Raw genomic sequence first — 23531 nt, forward strand, 5'->3', positions numbered from 1 at the left:
CGTATAGACCGATCTCTCGGTTTAAGGCTTTGGGGCCATAGAATGCGCATTTATTGGCCGGTTTTGATGAAATTTGAGACAGTGAGTTGTGTTAGGCTCTTCGACGTCCTTCTTTCAATTTGGCCCAGATCGGTCCAGATTTGAATATAGCTGCCACATAGGCCGATCTCTCGATTTAAGGCTTTAGGCCCATAAAAGGCGCATTTATTGTCCGATTTCGCCGAAATTTGGGACAGGTGGTAGGCTCTTCGACATTTTTCTGCAACTTGGCCCGAATCGGTCCAGATTTGGATATAGCTGCCAATATCTCGATTTAAAGACTTGACCCCCTAAAAGGCGCATTTATAATCCGATTTCATTGAAATTTGACACAGTGATTTATTTTAGGCTTTCGACATCCGTCGTATATGGTTCAGATCGGTTTATTTTTAGATATAGCTACTAAAAAGACCAATAGAGAGAGTTATTGGCTTTAACACTTATATTACAATCTGAACATAGTTGGGTTATTTGGAATTTCCAGGTTGTGAACTATAATTTAAAAGTGCCATATTTGTATATTTTCAAATATTGCGCCATAATGGTTGCATGTCCACTTAAAGCACAAAATTGATGTTTAGAATGGGATGCATTATCAATGCGAACGTCAAGTACACTTTAAAAACAACACAGACATTAATTGTTGGTATTTGCTCTTTGAGGTGAAGATTCCATCGAATTGTTAAATGGTGATTCACAGATTTTGATAACACTTTGTACAAAAACATTTTGTTGTTCTAGGTATTTCCAGATGATGTCACAGAATTATCGCATTTCAAATATTTCGACAGGTCTAATAGGGTTCCATGGAAGATTATGTTTATATACCAAAAATATATAGAGGTATCAAATCTGTGAATGATTTCTTTTTAGATGCTATCCAATAATGTCAATTATATTCGAATAAAAAGTGCTTATTCTATTGCAATGATTTTGCCTAAGTTTAACTCCTACTAGTTGATGACATACTCACTATGGAATAGTTTGATAACATTTCTTAACAATAATTCCGCAATAATTCATTTGAGAGGGATACGATTGCTAACTATAGATTATAATGGGCTTGCTTTGTAGCGGAAGACCTACTACTAAACAATTCCCGCCACGTATGAGAAGCATTCTATGGGAATGACCGAAACGTGCAAACGAAAATTAAATAAAAATTTGCTTATGTTATGTATAAAAAAAAAACAAAAAAATCATTTTTATGAAAAAGGAAATAACCTATAGCAGAACGACAACTTTCCATAACCTACAGCAGAACGACAACTTACTATTCAGGTTTAAAAGACACATTTCATTTTTGTTCCCCAAACTAATTGAGGTTCACTTTTTTATGTCATTATGGGCAACCCTCCAGACCTTCTGTCTCAGCAGTTGATGCCATTTGGGAAATTTTCTTCCATTATTTTAAAAAGACCTAGCAAATGTTGATAAATGCATATACACCTATAAAAGACGATCGTATCAAAACCAAGTCGAGCACTTGGAAATAAATAATAAAACATCGCCATGTGTGCATGTAGGTAATATTAGAATGTTGCTCACTAGCGTAACAAGCCAAATTCCAGGGTGGACTAGAACCAATTGAAAAGTTAGAAAATGTCAAAATGTAGCTTTAAATATCCTGGGGAGTTGAAACTTTTTCTCCCACCAGTGGCCTTTCTACGCTTATGGAATCGACTGTGTAAATTTACATTCACTTAAGCTGGTTTTCCTTGGTCGGAAATAAGTTTCGCAGATATGCATTGATAAGCGAGTTAAAAACCGGTAAATTAATCGCTCTTGACGAGCAAATGATGTCGCATCTGCCAAATGTAAACAATGTTTTGTAAAAATAAAAAAAAAATATATATTATACAATTAAACATTCAATAATAATAAAAATAACAACAACAACAGCGGCAGCTACACAATAACAAAGGCACACAACGCGAACTTACCGCGTGCTGAATGGGATGCGATAGTGCGAGCGAAGAGCACAAAAGTTAGTTGGTTAGTAGTGGCGTCAGCTGCGGGAATTTGGCATTCACTGATAAACTCTCAGTAAATAGGAAAAACGTTGAGATGCGTCGGTCTTATTGGTCGACTGATTTGTATGCTAAGACATAGTTTTTCATGGAGACATAACATAACATAATGTGATAACTCGTATAATATCTATGATATAAAGTTTGAGGAAATGGGAGAAAATCACTTGTGAAAGGAACAAACGAATGCAGTGAAGAAACAAACAAAAATGCTATCCATAGTCAATGAATTTTCTCCTTGAAAGTCCAGTCAACAGCGAATATTCATCAATCTACTTGGCAGCCACCCGATTGATCATATTGGGAGGCATATAGAAGGCTTTGCAATCTCTTTAGTGTGTAAGACTTACTCGTGCTTTTTTGAACCAGATAAGGTTTGTACCAGTTTTAGCATATAGAGTAATGAGTTAACATAATCTTGACGTCACTAATCTACATACCCAACAAACAACCACTCATTGTCCTAATGCTTTCACCGTTAAATGGTCATGTATTGTCATTGTTTTTATCATTTAATCGCAAAATGCTTAAACCTTGCCCAATTACAATTAATAAATATTAAAAATCCTGCCTTAGAAAGAATTTTGAAAAACATTTAAGAGCTAAGGCAACAAATGCCAATGGGTTACCAGCTGCTTTGCTCATCAAGTGATCATATGCTGGTATGATTGATTTGAAAGATATTTATAATGTACAAGAAAAGTAGACAAGTTATTATGTCTCTATTGGAAATAGGCTTGCCAGATTCTTAAAGCGGTAATTGAGGAAACTCTAATCTATAAATAGGGATTGATTAGTCGGAATTCTCAAAAAGAAAACGAAAAATAAATCACAATCCAAGATTTAACAAGTAAAAAGGCATGAAGTTCGGCCGGGCCGAACTGTGGATATCTACCACCTCGGGTATATATGTAAACTACATTTCGACACAATCCGCTGAAAATTGGATAACTTAAGAACCCCAATTCGGCACGGATATTGAGTGGTCTAATATATATGTCTCAATTCAATTTTGTAGAACAAAATATTGGTATTTTTGGCAGATATATCCAATTATAAACCGATCTGAACCATATTAAGGTCGGATATCTTGAGGCTCAGAAAACTCACTGTTGCAAATTTCAGCAAAATCGGCTAATAAATAAAGCTTTTATGGGCTTCAAAGCCCTTATCGGCAGATCAGTCTATATAAATATAGTCCGATCTGTACCATATTTGGGTCGGATGTTGGAAGGTCTTAACCAACTCACTGTTTCAAATTTCAGCGAGATTGGGTAATAAATAAAGCTTTTATGGGCTTCAGTCCCTTTATCGGCAGAACGGTATATATGGCAGCTATATCCAAATATAGTGCGATCTGAACCATATTTAAGTCGGATGTTGAAAGGCCTTAACCTACTCACTGTTTCAAATTTCAGCGAAATCGAGTAATATATAGAACTTTTATTGGCTTCAGACCCTTTTCGGCAGATCGGTCTATATGGCAGCTATATCTAAATATAGTCCGATCTCAACCATATTTAGGTAAGATGTCGGGAGGCTTAAAATAATTCACGCTTGCAAATTTCAGCGAAATCGGGTAATAAATAAAGCTTTTATGGCCTTCAAATCCTTTATCGGGAGATCGGTCTATATGGCAGCTATATCTAAACATAAATAAATCAATAATTTGAGAGGGTCGTCTTGTTAAGGATAAATCAGTGGAGTTTTTGTATGCCCGGGTATGCAGAAGAGCAAGCGCGTCGCCCTGCGGAGATTGTTCTTCGCTGATTAGAGAGACCCTTAGACACAAAAAAGCCCTCCATAACATGCGAGCAGTTTATCGTGTAGGTACAGGTGAACTTCTGTTATCCGGGCCTCTATTAACCGGTTACCCCTGTTAACCGACATGCTGTGCTTTTCATTTCGGACCTCCTTTAACCGTGGTTTACCTCTATTATCGATGCTTTAATAATGCTCCCTTTATAATCCGTTCTTACCTCTTTATTTGTGCTCCACACTTGATGTAAAATTCTAGAATTTCCCAAAAGAGGTCGTAAATTTCTTCCAATACAGAACAAATTGGAACTGATAAAAAAAACACAGTAAATACACATCTCCAATGGTTTGTTATCAAACAAATATGATGTAGGTAAACAAACTTTACTTACTCGTATGCCTCTAGAAGAGAATCTATGGATAGTTTGAAATGGACCCGGAAGTAACAACATTTACAAAACATCGGTTTCGATAAGAGTGCAAAGTGCTTTTGCTTTTAGATAAGTGTAAACACAACTTGATGTAAATGTTCTGATATCTGTAAAAGTTATCATAGCCTTTCGCCCACAGAATTCCACAGGCTTACTTCAGCCGAAGAATCAAGGGGCAATCTGAAGCTTTATACACCGTAAACCAATCATCCAAAAACGTTTTCTTACAAACAGCAGACGTGATTTCGCCAAGTCTTAGAGTACAGCTGCTACAATTTTGGACAATGTTATACCTCAATTTAAGAACAACCTGCTATCCCAAGATAACAAAAATGGGAATTATGCTGCTGTTATATAATCAAACATTGTAATAATGACTCGATGTTCAATTAATTCCCTCTCAAAGTAGATGGATTGCGATTGATGTCACATCCTGTGCTATTGTATCTGATGTCACAATACATGTGGTTAAACAGGGCAAATAATACGAGACTGATACGGATTCCGAAGAATCAGAAGAAGGAAACTCAAATGACCCAGAAAGCCCCCCATAAGCTCAAGCAGTAGAGGCATAAGGGACTGATAAAAAACCCGTTATTTAAAGTTTTCCAAAAGGATTTATTTGACAAAGACTAACTTGTCCCCTTCAAAGTAATACTAACACCGTCCTTCTGTTTGTAACTCATCGAAGTTAAGATCTGAGACTCAGCAATGGTCTAATAAAAAAATAACTGTTATTTAATTCTTCTTTAAAGTATTTAGTTTTGTATCAATAACCATCAAAGCAATTCCTCTCAGATGTTTTTTCCAATCCTAGACAATTCTGAAACGAGCTTTTTGGTCACACCAAACTTTATACAGTTTCTTTGATCCATTTTTCGAAACTACAAACATTATTAACTAAATACAAGGATTGCCTTTTATATTTCGGGATTAGAGAACACAAAAACAAATATTAATCATCGAAAAATCGCTTTATTGTTTTTCAAAATATTCCCCACTAAGATCTATACACTTTTGCAAGCGTTTGAACCAATTGTCGAAGTACTTTTGTCACTCTGATTGAGGTATCTCCAAAACATTCATTCTGAAAGCATCAACCGCTTCTTCAGTTGTCGAAAACGTTATTTTTTTATGTACGGGAATAAAAAGAAGTCATTCGATGCCAAGTCAGGACTATACGCCATATACTCATAAAATCGATGTTTTGAGTGTTCGAAATGTAGTTGTTTCGTACAAATTGGGTGGAATCCAACGCGAAAAAAATATTTTTACGGTCAAATATTCATGCAATATTGAATGTATGCTAATGCCTAAAGTTATCTCAATCTCACGATACTTCACATGACGTTCTTGCAATATCAGTTGGCGCACACCATCAATGGTTTTTTGAACTACAACTGATTTTGGCCGACCTTCACAAAATTCGTTTTGAAGTGAAATACATAAAATAGGACTCGGTTGAATTCACCATACCATCGATAAATAATGGTCCTTGACGGAGTTTCATCGCCAAAAATTGAACTAAGTTCATCGATGTACTGTTGTTGAGTTAATCCACGTCGAAAGTTGTAAAAAATAATCGCACGAAAATGTTCACGATTTAATTCCATTTTTTGGGAGAGATGAATCTTTTAAGTTACTGTAAACAACACAAATAACACTCGTATGTCAAAACGTTCTCAGTACGTATAACCTCAAAAATTTCAAATGTTCGATAGAGCTGTCAGTTGGCAGATGGCAATACAAAGGTTTCTAATCCCGAAATATAAAAGGCAACCCTCGTATCTGTCAAAAACAAACCGACGAAAAAACGAACGAACAAGTAAACAAAAAAAAACGAAATTTTAAAAGTTGTCTCTCTCAAATAAAATTTTGACACCAAAGACTCCTTTTGCATACGGACTTCTGTAAACCCTTCTTTTGGCTATGAGAAGGAAGGCCTTATATTTTTGGACACGCCTTCGTAAATAGCAAGGAGTAGGGAAGATCTCTGGCATGTCTTTTGTCTGCAAAACAGCACGATTTTTCGTGCTAAGCCGGAATATCGAGGTACGGACAAATGGCACAGAAATGGTATGCGGACACATGGACTTGGCTAAGCCGAATAAGGAAGAATTTCTAAGTGAACTTTGTTTACGATTTTCATTCTAGGGCCCAAACTCCTCAACTGGATCTCTTAGAGAATACTACATTCAACTTGGTCCGTCGTGGCGGCACGCGTTATCGTTAAGCGATTGCCATAATAGTTCGTATTTAGCTTATTGGGATCAAAAGAAAAAGAATAGAGGGCATGTGTTTCCCTTTATAGCGTGGTCTTGTCTAGTGGACACTTTCATTCATAAACGCCTGCCTCTAACTAGAGTATCGAAATGTACCAAAAGTGGCTTTAAGTTTACTCACCTTATTGGTGAACTACGATTTCACCTTAATTGTAAGTTAATACGTACAATTGATTTAGTAACAAGAAAGGAAAGGCAAAAGTCTTGCGGCGCCGACCTTCACCTACCCTTTAAGTGGAACTTGCGAGCTATATCTTATTCTGAATCGGTGGAGGTTTTCAGATAGGTTATAAAATAATTCGTATCAAATTTCGAGCAAATGTTTTCAAAGTTGTCATAACCAAGGCTCTATATGTGCAAATAGGGTGGTGTATATGTATGTATATGGAAGCTAAATAGAAATCGGAATAGATTTTGATAAAATTGAACAAAAATGTGTATTGTCATAAGAGATTTAAATATCCTATGTCAAGTTTCGTGACAATCGATTGACAAATGAACTATTGAAATGTATTATTGAAATATTACTCAAAATCGGTTGAACATATATATGGCAGCTATATTTAAATCTGAACCAATTTCGACCAAAATGCAAAATTTTGGGAAGATTGGTGTATAAATGTGTTTGCAGTGGCTCCAGAAGTGAAAATCGGGCGAATATATATATATATATATATATATATATATATATATATATATGAGAGCTATATCTAAATCTGAACCGATAATAATATAACAAATAGAAGCGTGCTAAGTTCGGCGCTGCCGAATCATATATACCCTAAAAAATGGATCGTATTTGTCAAGGTCTTTGCCCAGTATCTCTTTATAGGCAAACAAACAATAATGGATAAAAATTGCCATGCGGTTGGAGTCATATCAGGTAATGGGCCGTTTCGGACCATATTTAGTTTGGATGTTAGAGACCATAGTAGAAGTCATTGCGCAAAATGTCAGCCCAATCGGATTTTGCTCAAGAAATAATATCGGATGATCAGTTTATATGGGAGCTATATCAGATTATAGACCGATACAGACCATATTTAGCACTGAAGTTGATGGTCATAGCAGAAGTTCAGCCAAATTGTATTAAAATTGGGTCCTCTATAGGCTCAAGAAGTATAATCGGGAGATCATTATTTTATATGGGAGTTATATCAGGTTATGAACCGATTTCAAGCGTATTTGGCATAGTTGTTGAAAGTAAAAACTAATTACTTTATGCTAAATTTTAGCCAAATCGGATAATAAGTGCACTAGTAGCTCAAGCTATATCAAGTTGGAGGCCACCGTAGCGCAGAGGTTAGCAGGCGAGACCATTAAAAAAAATTTTTCAGCGGTGGTTTTCCCCTCCTAATGCTGGGAACATTTGTGAGGTATTATGCCATGTTTAACTTCTCTCCAAACAGGTGTCGCACTGCGACACGCAGTTCGGACTCGGCTATAAAAAGGAGGGCCTTATCATTAGACTTAAACTTAAATCGGACTGCACTCATTGATATGTGAGAAGTTTGTCCCTGTTAATTAGTGGAATGTTCCTGGGCAAAATTTGCATTTTGCAACACAGTTGTTGGAAGTCTTACAAAGACACTTCATACAAAATGTCATCCAAATCGGATTAGAATTGCTCTCTCTAGAGGTTTAAGAAGTATGATCGGGAGATCGGTTTTTATGGGAGCTATATCAAAACATGGACCAATGTGGCTCGTTAACAATCACAATCGACATAGGAAGAAAATAGGAAGTATTCGAAAGTTACTTTATTGGATCTCAGATCAATATTTCGATTTGTTACAAACGGAATGACGAAATAAGTATACCCCCATCCTACGGGTATAACAATAATATAATATGCCTCCTATCCAAAGGTAAACCAAAATCGTTACACCGACATGATGCCCCATGACTCGTGTCTATCACTGCATTGCCCATCCTTTAGATTATAATCATCTTACACAAATTCCCATTCAGTTGAAATATATGTTCATAGAAGTGTAGGTGATGCTAGACTGCCAATCTGTGTTGGGTACTTTACAACAGCGCTCATACTCTCTCTCTCTCTCTCTCTCTCTCACTCTCTGTCTCTGGCCACAATCCGCCTCTAAGCACTTGGTTGTTGATCGCTTTTCAAATTGAATTTCAGTGACAGTTGTGCAAAAGATTTCACTTAGTCCAATACGCCTCAAAATTAAATCGCGTCGAACGCAAAGTGTTGTGTCGTGGAAAAAAAGCTAGTGGACGTGCCTTAAATATTTTCAAATTTGTTTATAAAAAGATTCGTCGAACAATTTAGAACATTCAGTTGAGAGCGATCCGCGGTGAACCAAACAAGTGGTCAAAAAATCAAGAAAAATAAAAGGAAAATTTGTACCAAGACAAATAAAAACAACTAAAACATTGCACACACATTTTGAAGATAATCAAATAAAAAAAAAAAACATCCCAAAAGAAGAAAGTGAATGATAATGTCTTGTAAATCACTTTGGTATATGAGCGGCGTGTTGGTGTTGATCACATTGATGACGATCACTCCACTCATCCGGGCCGACATTGAAAACAATGAAGTCAGTGATGCTCCCGAATATCAAAGTACGTATGGATGAATGAATTTTGATATTAATTTTGCCACCAACAGCCGAAAGAGTGACAAGCAGTGATTCTGGGAACTTTCTGTTATCAGTAATGAACTTTTGATCTGTTTTCCTATGGTCTTGGTCGTGGTCACGGTTGTTTTGGTTGATATTTGTCGCTTTCCATTGCAAAAAAGGGGAGGCACATGTATTGTAGATAGACAGACAGCCGGACGTACGTACATACGTACGTAAATATATTTGAATATTTACCAAGAAAAACGAAAACACTTTAAATGTTTTTACAATTGCGCAATTGTGTACCGATACGCCAAGTGAAACGCACTGATTTCATATCTATTTTTACCCCACGAAGCCCTGACATTGACTGCATGTGCACGAGACAACCGCTGATGGATGATCGTATGGTTGACACAGTTACCAAACCTATCGAAGCCAAATTGTGAAAGTAGTGCATGTGATCTTGTTTTTATTTGTTTTGAAAGTGCGTTAAAAGAACTGTCACTGTTAAATGCAATGTAATCCGCAGGCGAATGTTTTTCATTGTTTCGCTTGGCGCGCCTTAACTATGTGGCTTAGAGAACTAAACTCTTTGGAAGAATTTATTTTAGAAGATGTATCAGTAAGTTAGAGTAATGTCAGAAGCTGAAGTAAAACACCTTTGGGATTGTATTTCAATTGAAATTTTACATACAAAAATTTTTACCCATCATAAATTTTGCTTTGTCATTTAAGTTTTGCTTTTGTTTTTACGATGACATAAAATGTTTGAGAATTTACTTCGGCAATAAATTTTAGAATAAAACATCCTATTATCGAAGCTTAACGGCTGTATTCACCAAAACTTAATGAAGCCTTAAGGTACGTTTATTTGACAATTCAAAAAAACTTATTTCAAATCTACAGCAAATATTGTGAATAACGTTTGCAAAAATCGTATGGATTCTTAAGTGAATAATGTTTATACTCTGCATCACAATATGGGCGTGTATTCTAACTTTGTCATTCCGTTTGGAGCAAAATGAAAATATTGATCTTAGCACCCTGTAAAGTATATATGTATATACATACATATATATAAGAATGACTTTCGAAGTCGTTCTGGCGATTGCCAGTTATGGCTCGAATTGGCCAAAAACCTCTTATATGGCTCTATTTTCCAAAGGGTTCAGACAGCTAAAGGGCTCAATAAGTAAAATCGTGAGTTGTTTTATCTGTGGTTATATAGCTATTGACTGATTTATCTGAACTTTGATTAGCATTGATGTTGAAGGCTATAAATGTACTGTGAGTATTTCAGTTCAGCCCAATTATAGAAATTGAGGTTCACTTGCAACTCCAAAAGCTTGCATTGATATGAAGTGCATTGGTAATGAAGAAATAAAAGTCCAGCCTACATTTAAAATAAGTGTTTTTGCAGAAGTTTTGAATGGAGATAGTTCGAAAGTTAGCGTGTTTCCGACAGACGGACGGACAGGCCTAGACTAACTCAAAATGTCACGTCGATCCAAAAAAAATATACGTGTTTTGTGACAATAAATTGAGAAATTTTATACGGAATGGCTATGTTAGTAAACCCTCATCCCACGGTGGAGGTAATTTGTATACCTCCAAAACCTGAATGATTGGGAGACAGGGCCTTTAATTTTACGACGATCGGGGGCAGTCTGAAAGGTATGTCTTAATTTCATGACATAGTACATTTTTTATAATAATAAACTTCCTTAGCCTTTTTAAATGTAAGTGGCTCTTATTGCCACCAGAAAAATTAGCAAAAACTGTCTGCTGATTTCATACCAAATACGATACCAAATTTTTCTAAACTTCCAAACCACAACATACATTCTATGCAATTTTGGACATACAGTTTCGTTCCAAAACAAAAATATGATTTTAGTAGTTATTTTATCTGCTGTTATTTCAAATAAAAAAAAGGATTTCAAATGTTGTTGCTTTTAGTTTGGCTTGAGGTCATATGTGAAAAATATCTATTAACCAGTAAGGAAAGGCAAAAGTCGGGCGAAGCCGACTATATTATACCCTACACCAGCGAGTATCCGCAATACTTTTAATAGATAGCACTTATATCAAAATTAAGTCTGACTTTAATTTTACATACCTATTGAAATATTGAATAGAACCTTATACGATTTTCTTACGATGGTACGAAAATTCTGGCTTCTATAGCATTAAAAGTAGAAACGCATAAAAGATATATATGGGAGTTTTATCTAAATCTGTTTTATCTAAATTCGATTTTGATGAAATTTTGCACACGCATTGGGATGTCAATTAAACCATCTTATGAAAAATTTTGTAGAGATCGGACCAAAATTGTGGCTTATTAAAAGGCCATATCGGATAAAAAATATATATGCGAGCTATATCTAAATCTGGACCGATTTTTATGGAACTTTGCACACATATGAGAACGTTGAATCAAAAATGCTCCATGCCAAATTTTGTAAGGTTGGGACCAAAATTGTGGCTACTACAGCTTTAAAAGGGGATATCGGATGAAAGATATACATGGGAGCTTTACATAAATCTGATCCGATTATGATGACATTTTGCACATATATTATTGGGACGTCACAAAAAGCACTTTGTGCCAAATTTTGTAAAGATCGGACCGAAATTGTGCCTTCTACCGCCTTTATAGTTCAAATCGGACGAATGTTATATATGGGAGCTATATCTAAATCTGAACCGATTAAGATGAAATTTTGTACACATATTGGGACGTCACATAGAACATTAAATGCCAAATTAGGTAGAGATCGCACCAAAATTGGGGCTTCTACAGCTTTAAACTGGCACATCGGATGAAAGATATATATGGGAGCTATATCTAAATCTGAACCGATTTTTTTTAAAATTAATAGCGTTCGTCCTTGGACCAAAAAAGACACTTATGCAAAATTTTGTAAAAATCGGACAACAAATGCGACCTGTTCCTTGATTACAAGAATACATGGACAGACAGACAGATGGACATAGCTAAATCGATTCAGGAAGGGATTCTAAGCCGATCCGTATACTTATCGATGGGTCTAGCTCTTCTCCTTCTTAGCGTTGCAAACATATGCACAAATCTAGAATACCCTGTACCACAGTGGTGGTGCAGGGTATACAAATCCGATGTTTATGTTTTTGAATTATTTCTTTAATTTATTTCGCCCAATATTTTGACCTATTCCCTGAGGACGATAATCAGCAATTGTAGAAATATTGGGTTAAATAAATAAAATAAATAATTTAATACATAAATATCGGCTTTTTAATAAAACTGTTACACATATGAGCTCTAGCTAAAATAAAAGCGACAACTTAAGAATAAAAGGTCAAACCTACTCCAAAAACTAAATTTTCAAATAATAAACAAGAAAAAAGTTTAAGTTTGGTCGGGCTGAACTTTGGATATAATCCGATCTGAACCATATCGGCGTCGAGTCGTGGGTTTATATAGCATGCATCTACATCTTAATGTTAACCGATTTGAACCATATTCGGGTCGAATGCCGAAAGTCCCAAACCAACTCAATATTTTAAATTTCGGCGAAATCAGATAATAAATGCGGCTTTTATCGGCTTAAGACACTAAATAGGCCCATCGGTCTATTTGGCAGCTAAATAAGGTTCAATCTGAACCATATTTGGTTCGAATTACGGTAGACCTACGGCAACACACTGTTAATATTTTCAGCAAAATCGGATAATAAATGCCTCTTTTGTGGGGTTAAGATCTTTAATCGGCATATCAGTTGCGTTAATGGGGAATATAGGCGATGTATGAACCACGAGCTGTATGACGACGATAGCATGTTGTCAGAATGGATGAAGAAGCTCCAGCAAAGAAGTCTTTTGAAGGCAAACACGGTGGTATACGAAAACCGGGAAGACCAAAAGCCCAATGCAAAGATCAAGTGGTGGGAGACACCTCGAAATTTGTCAGAGATATTAGAATGCGCGCAGAAGATCGTGTCGCTAGGAACGCTATTCTACGTTCGTCTAGTGGAACAAATGTTCTGTCATAGCCAATTAAAGTAAAGTAAGTAAGTAAAGTATTGAAGAAGTTCGAATTTCTGTAGCTTGATTACAACTGGACTGAACGACCAGACGGATGGACAGACACACGGTTATCGTTAAATCGTCTTAGATATTTGAGACGATCAGAAATATATATACAATACTTTGTCGGATGTGAAATGGATGTTTCGATGTATTGCCAACGGAATGGCTAAATGAATATACCACCTTTTCTATGGTGGGGGGTATAAAAATAGGAAACAAATTTACGCTGCACCCCAAATATTAGGCTAATATCAACTTTGTGCCAACTGAAAACAGTAGAAAATTTTGGCTATTTTAGCAAAAAATTACTGTTGTCACATTTTCAGCAGATTATCTGTTATTCGATATCATTTATGCACTATTTGAGTGTTCTGTTGGAACAGTCTCATGAAGCTCCCTCGATTTAAACCAGTTAAAAATTCGATGAATCCTCCTTTTCAACTTATCTTTTGATAGGCCTTCTGGAGCTTGAGAGAGCCCAGCTGCTTTTTTAATTGAATAAAATACACACATAATATTCACACACAAATAAAAATCAGTTTCAATAACGAATAAATAATTTTTTTTTAAATGAAACTTCTTCAAATATGAAAATGATACTATCAATCAATTACTTATAACAATTATTTAAAAGTGGAGAATAAAAAAATTATCAATTAAAAAAAATCCAGCCAAATTGGATAACAATTTGATATCATGCGGCCTTCAGGGGATCTTATATGTTAAATCGGGAGGTTGGCTTATGCGGGAGCTATATCAGGTTATAGACTGAGTTGGACCATATTTACAACGGTTGTTGGATGTCATAAAAGACTTCAATGTACATACGATTTTGGTCAAATGAGATAATAATCTATGGGCCCACGATGTCAAGTCGAAGAACCATTTTATAAGGGAGGTATATCCAGATTTGAGCCATTCAGAATTCCCACGACCTACATCAATAAGAAATATCTGTGCAAAATTTTCTGTTGATGTTTTCCAAACATTTGCGGATGTAAGAAGTGTGTTCATTTAGATTTGCCGAAATGTAGGGCTTAAGGGTCTTTAAAAACGAGGCTGTTACTGAGAAAAAGTAAGGATGAATGTTTGCATGGATTTCGATATCATTACGGGTCACATAGAAATAGGGGGCACTTATGCAGAATAGGTGCGGCAAGTGACAAAGTGTGTAATACTATGGGGAAGAATGGAATATATCCTATGTCAATGCCCGTCTTTGGCAGCTAACATACACCGGAAATTGGGTGCGGATATGATAGCAAACATAAACCAACTTAGGGCAAAGAAGGGAAAATGATTGGAAATTTTGTGAACAGCACGAAATTCATGATGTAGATCTCTATGGGTTACTCTTAAAAAATTTATTTAATGTTAATACAGTTTATTTTAAAAGTTAACATCAACATACATGTATGGAGGAATTAAACCTAATAGAAAACCATTTAGATAGAACATAATGTTAAAATTAAATCGATGACGAACTTAATGAGATGGGAATTGCGTCTTGAGATTCAATCAGCATATCGAAGAAATGTTTGTACGAGAGTTTTATACAAATATATATCGAAAGTTTTAGCCAAGATTTCGATCTGTTAGACCTTTTCGAAAAATGGGCATAACAGTGCTATAACAATAGGACGAGGAATAATTTATACTTTGCAAGGTAATAAGTAAAAAATCTCATTCAAATAGAAAACGATTCAATAATTATTGCTTATTTTACTAGTATTGAAACATTTATCAGATTCAATTAAAAAATGATTTTAACATTCGATTTGAAAATTGAACAAATTTCAATCACGTAATAGAAAAAATTTCAGATTTAATTAAAAAAGAGTAAAATCGTAATATGATCGGCAATCATTTTTTATTATAACTCGATTACTATGTCCATAGTTAGATCCAATATGGACGGGTCTGGATCATTATTGATTCATTTGCCGAGATTTCTTAAATAAGTCTCAGATTCAGAAAATTTTTGATGGATAAAGACCATAAATTGAAAGATCGGTCTATATGGCAGCTCTATCTAAATGTGGTCCGATCTGGACTATATTCTTGTCGGATGACCGAAGGCTTAACACACCTCACTGGTTCGGTTAATAAATGTAGCAGTTATATGCTCAAGACAGTATATCAAAATATGGTCCGTTCTGAATCATTTTCATTTCAGTTGCAGGCAGGCTTAATACAACTCACAATTCCTTATTTCAGCGAAATATACGCAGCAGTAATGGGCTTAAGACCTTAAATCTATAGATTGGTGTATATAGCAGCTACATCGAAATGTGGGTCGATCTAGACCATATTCTGTTCGAATGGCGGGAAACAAAAAACAACTCACTGATTCAAATTTCATCGAAGTCGGGTAATAAATACGGCTTTTATGGGCTTATGACCATAAAACGACAAATCGATCAATATGGCAGCTATATATAAATATAGCCCAATCTGTAACGTATTTGGCTCAGATGACAGGAAGCTTAGTACAACTCATTGCTTAAAATGTCAGCGTAATCGAGCAATAAATACACAGTTCACTGTTTCGAATTTCATGGAATCGGTTTATAAATGCAATTTTTATGGACGTAAGACCTATACACAGACCTGTACGACAGCTGCAGTATAAAAGCGATATAAGCACATCGTGCATAAAAATATGTTTTTAAGGAAAAACTAAACACTAGGTCTGTTTAGATCCTTCATACCAAAATGATTTGATATAAGAAACAACTCTTATAAGAAACAAACGTATATAAGAAATATATTTTAACGTTGAAGCTGTAAACTCCACTCCGAAAAAATGTCTTTAAGAACATTTTAGTTATGAGAAACTGTCTGCGTCTGGAAATATGGTTCGACAATAATTCCATAGAAAAAACAAAACAAACACATTTGTAGATCAAAAGCGAGTTGTCATGTGAATATTCATAAAGGAGTGAAGGAACTTTCACACATTTGTATTTTAGTTCGAAACCTGCGGGCTCATATTCTGTATGTAGAAATATGGACACTACTTATATAAGAAAAAAATTCTTATCTGTATAAGAAATTAGTTTTCTATATGCAATAATTAAATTAAATTAAATAGGAAAAAACATATATAAGAAACAAATTGGAAATTGTTTGGTCTTTCTAATATATAATACTGTATATCCAAATATATTTCGCTTTGTACCGTTCTAGAATTTAATTTGCGTCTTAAAGCAATACAGACCTGTGCAAAGTTTCAGCTGAATATCTAGCGTGATAAAAACAGACAGACGGGCAGCTACATGGACATTTTGGTCGATCAAGAACATACATATATTCATTGCAGGGCCGGAAATTATTGAATATATCTCCTATCCAATGGGGATGGTGGGTATCAAAACGATTGAATCAATTTATTTTATATGAAGCTAGTTACTTAAAACATCAGTACGGAGTTTGATCTGAACCGATCCATAGCACAAAATAGTTACCACGATTTGGTTTTTTTTTTTGCAAATTATGCGCTCCATTACCATCATAAATACAGTTAAAACTTCCACCTGCACTAGAAGTTTTTACCTATAAAAAATTCTAGGAACGTGACAATTCGACGTTTGTAACTAATTGTTATTTTTTGCTTGATTTTGCCCACACTAGTAGTTCAATTTCATTGGCAAATTCTCAAAGCACAGTTAAAATTATCAATTAAGGAAGAGGTGTTACACATACAACTATAATTACATGCTCCATTGTAAACAGAATGTAATAGATTGTGGAGATAAGGAATGGGTCATCGTTTCCTAATCGGATCACTTTATTAATAACTGAGCGCAGTAAACAAATCTCTGTTTATTTTAATTTAAAGTGACAGTTTTGTTTTTTTTTTCATTTGCCTTTGATTATTTTCAGCAAATCACGCAATTTCGTCACAAGCAAATATTCCCCATAGTGTAGTGATTTGTTTGGCCGGATTTATTGCACTCATAGATCTATTGTTAAGACCGTTTCAATTATTGAGGGGAATAACAATGTTCATTGTTCGCAGATCCATGCATAAAGATCTTTTCTTTATTTATGAATGGCATTGCTAAAACAGATGGTGCTCCAATTTTCGGTATTGACTTGTCTGATGAATGAGGTATGAATATGGATTGAGGTAACGACGCTGTTCAACAATGAAGACAAAATGTCGGTAATATCCGAAAATTCGATGAATACTTCATAGCCAAAGCTTTGGACAATGGCCAAAATTGCAAATGAATGACCATGTTGGTCGGCTTAACTCAGCTCAGACTTAAGACCAGTGACCACTTCTACCTTTCTTTGTTGTGTCTCATGCAATAAACTAACAAGCTATCAATCTTGTATAAACAATGCCAAACTTGATTTTTAGTGAATACCTCATGAATGAGCTATCATGGCATGTTGGTGTTGGAAGCCCCCCGTCTGAATGTAGTTAATGTGCGAATAGTTTTGAATACAAAATGAGTTGAAACGCTTCAAACTTTTTAAAATAATCAAACAAAATGATTGGTTGCTGTAGTAGTTGAAGGTGACGTAGGAATCACAAGATATTCGGTTACTTGGTAACAGTAAGCTATGATTTCTCAATGAACGCAGATTCTTCTCTAACGAATTTACTCTCATCTAGAGATCATTGTGCTGAAAAGAACAAGGTAGCTTTGTATTTATTTATTGTGCTTAATACCGTTTTAGCGGCAAAAAATTATGAAATGGTATCAAATTTACGACCTTGCCGAATTTTGGGTACCCACTAACATGAATTCTTCTGAAATACACACTATTTTGGTTTTATATAAAATTTATTTCCCCTCCTCATGCTGGCAAAATTTGTGAGGTACTATGCATTGTAAAACTTCTCTTCAAAGAGGTGTCGCACTGCGGCACGCCGTTCGGACTCGGCCCCTTATCATTGAGCTTAAACTTGAATTGGACTGATATCAATGTGATATGTGAGAAGTTTGCCCCGGTTCCTTAGTGGAATGTTCATGGACAAAATTTGAAATTTTCGTATAATTTATTAAAAGAAATCTAAAGGGAAATGATGGATTTTTCTAAAGGCTTAAGTATTAATGGGGTTCGGTTATTATATAAGCTTTGTGTATTTGCGGACCTAGTTGAGCGAGCAATTGATCAAAAGTTCTAAACTGTTTAAATTTTTTTCAACATTTTGAACCACTGTGTGTCGCTTTTTTCAATGTTTTCAATGTAACTTTTTTTTTAATTACTGTATTTTTTTCAGTGATCCAAGGTGTCAAAGTGTATCGTGGCGATCGTGAGTGTGTTCTCGTTGGTGGTCTATGTGTGCACAACAGCGATTGCCTGGAATCGACGACCAACAAAGGTCTCTGTCCATCCAACCAGCATTTGGGTGTTGAATGCTGCTACGAACGTAAGTCCACTGCATTCTAGTCTAATTGACACGTTTTACCACCCCACTTTTAATAGCCAAATCTTACTATCACTCCACTTAAAATAAACCGTAAACCACAAAATTAACAAAATTTTTAACCACTTCCCAAACATTCATTCAAGTCGAAGACTAATTGGTATTGTGTGCATTTTTCCCATTTGAAAATTCCTCTATTTTCATGTATCGTTTGTCCCGAAATTCGTGGTACCTGAAAGCAGTGCCCATCAGACCAGCACCCTGTCACCAGCATTGGGGCGAGTGCATGGATCGTTGCCACAAGACTTTGCTGAGACCCGGCACCGATTGCGAGAATGGTCAGGTGTGCTGTGTTCTTGTTTGAAAACCGTCAGCTGGTGCAGATGGCGCTGCTGCACAAACGATGTTTACTGAAATGGTGCTCAGGCGCATACTATTGTACATCACTGTATGCATGTACATGTGTCACAACTTCACCAAGTGTGGATTGGAGCTTAACCAAAGCTTTAAAAAATAATTATTTTTGATACACCTATTACTAGAAGTACTGAAATCATAATTTTAGGCCTAACATTCATTTGTTGTTATTTTTTTATTTATGCGAATATATTTCCAATATAAACTGTTATTTATAAGTATGTACATACTAAGTATATGAGAATCTATTCATTCTGTACAACGACAGCTTTTTTGTTTACATTTTTCTGTTATTTTTATGTTTTTTTTTATTATTTTTGTTTTTAATGATTTTTAGGAAAATAAAAACTGTGCTAAGTTAGTCACTATTATTGCGGCTTGTAGATAATTTATTGTTAGGCCCAGCGGTAAGTTTTGAACCATTTTAAATAAAAATCTTGGATTTTCTTAACATATCCCCCTATGGCATTACAATTTTTAAAATAAAGGAATTATGGAATGATACCAATTATTTATGTAAACGATTTAACAGACTGTTAAAAACTCCTTGCCTGTCAAGATGACACATAAAAACAGGTGCGCCAATGGCTTGTTCTACTTTGTAGTTTATTGAACCTATTACTGAATATCATTGTCACAAATGTGGGTATTCTCTGTTTAGAATATTTAACATAAATTGTTTGCTGAGGTAAATGCCATCCACAACTGACCTCTAAATAAAGAAAATTTCATAAAAACCTGCGACCTTGTTAAAAATTTTGTTTTGTTTTTGTATACATTCGAAAGTATTATGGAAATGTGGGTTGTGCGCTTTTCTTATTTCCATTTACTCGATCTGAAAATCCAAACAAATATCAACAAATGTCTATTTTTAAACCACTGCGACAAATAATATTGTATTTGAAATCGCACAACAAATAGGAAAGAATGGCGCCTCTTGTTTCCTAAGTTAATATTGACAAAATAAGTTGGTCGAACGCAACTTTTAGAAGAATGATGTAAAAACTGTACAAAACATTTAAGTTTGTCTGTCTATTCGTTACAATTTTATGTATTGCGAGATCGAGAATATATAAAAACATATTTAAATATATATTTTGTCTTTTGCACTAGCTTACAATAATTTTTTTTGTCATGTGCGCCCACTCCTCCGTTATCGAATTGACTGATGCCCCAATTTTTGCTCATGGAGCCACTACAATCTTAATGTAGTTACCGATTTGATTTCATCGAAATTATCATTGCATTGGATGCCCAAGAATTAATTGACCGATTGTCGATCCGAGCAATTAATCATGTTGTCTTCCAATAAGCCGCCAAAGTGTATTAAATGCCTGGTTTAAATTTTATACACATGTGTGCTCTGCATTTTTCCAAAATATAAAAAGCTAGTAAAAATGTATTAAGGTCGGCCGGGCCGAACTTTGTAGGCCACCGTAACGCAGAGATCCGCCTAAGACGCTAAACGCCTGGGTTCGAATCCTGGCAGGAAAACCAGAAAATTTTTCAGCGGTGGTTATCCCCTCCTAATACTGCCGATGTTTGTACTTTGCCATGTAAAACTTCTCCCCAAAGAGGTGTCGCTCTGAGGCACGCCGTTCGGACTCGGCTGTAAAAAGGAGGCCTTTTCATTGAGCTTAAAATTGAATCGGACAGCACTCATTGATTTGTGAGAAGTTTGCCTCAGTTCCTTAATGGAATGTTTATGGGCAAATTTGCATTTTTGCGGAACTTTGGATACCCACCACCTTGGAAGTACGTATTAACCTCATTACAATAACTCCGCTGAAAAATACACCATTTATGAAAGTTTAGCAGCTTTATAGAAATACGGTACGATCTGGACCAAATTCGCCAGGGACGTTGAGGTTTCAACTCAACTCACAACCCAGACCATAAAATTGTTTATTGGTCTAAATGGTAGAAATCATCTCAGATATAGTCTGATGTACATTATATTCAGGGTGTGTAGGGGTCTAATTCAATTCACTGTCCTAGACCATAAAACGGGATGTGTTTTATGTTTTATTGTGCCTGAACTTAAATCGGGAGATCGGTATACAGTGGCACAGATAAATCAGCATACATTTTCGTAAATGACAGTTTTGCAAACTGACAATTGCATAATAAGAATTTTTAACCTATTATAACACTGTTAACTGTGGTGAGCAATTTGAGCATCTTTCGATAATTGGCGGAAAAATTCTTTTGTATAGGAAATTCGTTTTATAACACGTTTTTGAGTGGGGTATGAAGACTTATCTTTACCACAGTATATGACAGCTGTATCTAAATATGGACTGATCTGAATCATATCGGGCACGGGCTCCGAGGAGATGGTCCAAGCACTTCAATCGGGTCTACGTCAATATAGGTTAACAGACAGAGTGTCTGACGGACAGGCGTGGCAAGATCGTTTTTACAATGATCAAGAATAAATATAAACAATCGCACTTCTGTATAATGAGCTTCCCTTGTTCTCTATTACGAATAAAAATTTAAAACTTTTTTCCCCTATTTTAACATCTCTATAATGAATACGTTGTATAACGAAATTCGTTTAAAGCGCATGTTAAAATTCTCACACAAACTAATTGTAGCAAAATAACGAATTTTTGTCAAACTATTTTTTAATGAGGTTCGCAAAAAAGAGGAACAAAACAAAACTCATTCAACGTTGATCAGCAACGCACTTGCAGATAGCCACAAAGTAAAAACTGCTGTAAAGTATGTAACATTTTTAATTACTACTATGCTTAGTCTCTCGAGCAAACCTAAAAATGATTCTGTGTGTTGTGCGACACCTCTTTGGAGAGAAGTTTTACATGGCATTGAACCTCACAAATGTTGCCAGCATTAGGAGGGGAAAACCGCCGCTAACATTTTTTAATGATCTCGCCAGGATTAGAACCCTGGCGTTCAACGTCATAGGCGGACATGCTAACCTTTTCGCAACGGTGACCTCTACTACTGATTGACTGCTGATAAATAAATTGCAAACAAAACAGTAAAAATATCAGTTTCAAATAAGTTGTGTGTTGATCGGACGCCATTCAAAAGAACGTAAACAGTTCAACATTATATCCAAAGTTGAAGAAGGCTCTTAAAAAAAGAAAAATGTGGCTGAAAATTTTGGAATTTCGGTTACAACACTCTCAACGATTAAAAAATAAACCGATGCGCCATCCAAAAAGCCAGTACTTGATCAGTAAGCGGTAAATTTCAGAATGTTTGAATGCCGAGTATTTTGATGTTGACGAAACCATTGTTAGATTGACCGGAACAGCAAGAAATTGAAACATTTCACTTTCTGGGTCAATAAACAGAGGAAAGGCAATGTAGATTGCAGCATTATTAGGACATTTTGATTTCGTGACAAGTTTGGGTTGGAATGATAAACGAGACACAATTTTTGATAAAGTTTGGAGCCATAAATATTCCAACTGGGGATGCAATAATGTGTTACCCAACGTTATTAAAGAAAAATGTCACAACCATATATTTAACGCAGATGACACTGGCTAGGTTTCTAAATGCTTGCCATCCAGATCTCTAGCATTTCAAAAATGTATTGATGGGAAGAAAAGCCAGAATAGAAGTACTATAATGGTTGTTCTATAGGCTTGTTCTAAAGGCTTGACAAATCTAGTGTTGGATTGCGAGAACAATACAAAAACAAGTAAAAAGGCATTAAGTTCGGCCGGGCCGAACTTTGGATACCCACCACATCGGGTGTATATGTAAACCCCCTTCCGCCCAAATACGGCACGGACATTGAGTGGTCTTTTATGAGCTCAGACCCTTAACCGGCATATCGGTCTATATGACAGCTATATCGAAATACAGTCCGATCTTTACCATATTTGGATGGTAGGTGGCCTAAAACTACTCACTGTTTCAAATTTCAGCGAAATCGGATAAAAAATAAAGCTTTTATGGGCTTCAGACCCTTTATCGGCAGATCGCTCTGTATGAAAGTTATATATAAATATTGTCCGATCCAAACCATATTTGGGGCGGATGATGTAAAACTACCCACAGTTTCAAATTTCAGCGAAATCGGGTAATAAATAAAGCTTTTATGGGCTTCAGACCCTTCATCGGGAGATCGGTCTATATGACAGCTATATCTAAATATGATCCGATCTGAACCATATTTGAGTCCTATGTTACGAGGCATAAGACTACTCACTGTTTCAAATTCCAACGAAATAGATTAAACAATAAGGCTTTCATAGGCTTCAGACCCATAATTTATATCTAAATATTGGCCTATTTCGCCCGTTCAAAAAGACGTATCTGTGCCAAATTTCAGCTCAATATCTCAATATCTTAATTTTTTAAGGCTGTAAAGTGATTACAACAGACGGACAGACACACGGACATCGTTAAGTCGTCTTAGAAGAAGAATACCACCATGGATTGTGTTAAATGTTATTCACTTAAGCTCAGGTCTATAATTGGTACGATTGATGGAGGTTGTAAATGAAGTTCGCTTGCCAAATATTAGCTATATCGGTTAA

The 23531-nt window shown here is 35.6% G+C and overlaps 1 protein-coding gene across 2 annotated transcripts; it reads left to right on the forward strand.

Moving 5' to 3' along the window:
- The first annotated feature begins 8677 nt into the window (after positions 1-8677).
- On the forward strand, positions 8678-19379 carry LOC106095950 (U-scoloptoxin(19)-Tl1a). Of its 2 annotated transcripts, none has more exons than XM_059369305.1 (3): positions 8678-9129; positions 18445-18594; positions 18651-18827. In XM_059369305.1, exons 1-3 carry the CDS (start codon positions 9000-9002, stop codon positions 18674-18676), a joined length of 306 nt encoding a protein of 101 aa, XP_059225288.1. In that variant the 5' UTR covers positions 8678-8999; the 3' UTR covers positions 18677-18827. The 2 variants fall into 2 exon arrangements, with proteins under 2 accessions (XP_059225288.1, XP_013118864.2); XM_013263410.2 differs by lacking the exon at positions 18651-18827 and adding an exon at positions 18834-19379 and having other exon boundaries at positions 8681-9129.
- The last annotated feature ends 4152 nt before the right edge of the window (positions 19380-23531 follow it).

The sequence above is a fragment of the Stomoxys calcitrans genome, chromosome 5 (genome assembly GCF_963082655.1).
Source record: "Stomoxys calcitrans chromosome 5, idStoCalc2.1, whole genome shotgun sequence".
In the NCBI taxonomy this organism is placed as follows: Eukaryota; Metazoa; Arthropoda; class Insecta; order Diptera; family Muscidae; genus Stomoxys; species Stomoxys calcitrans.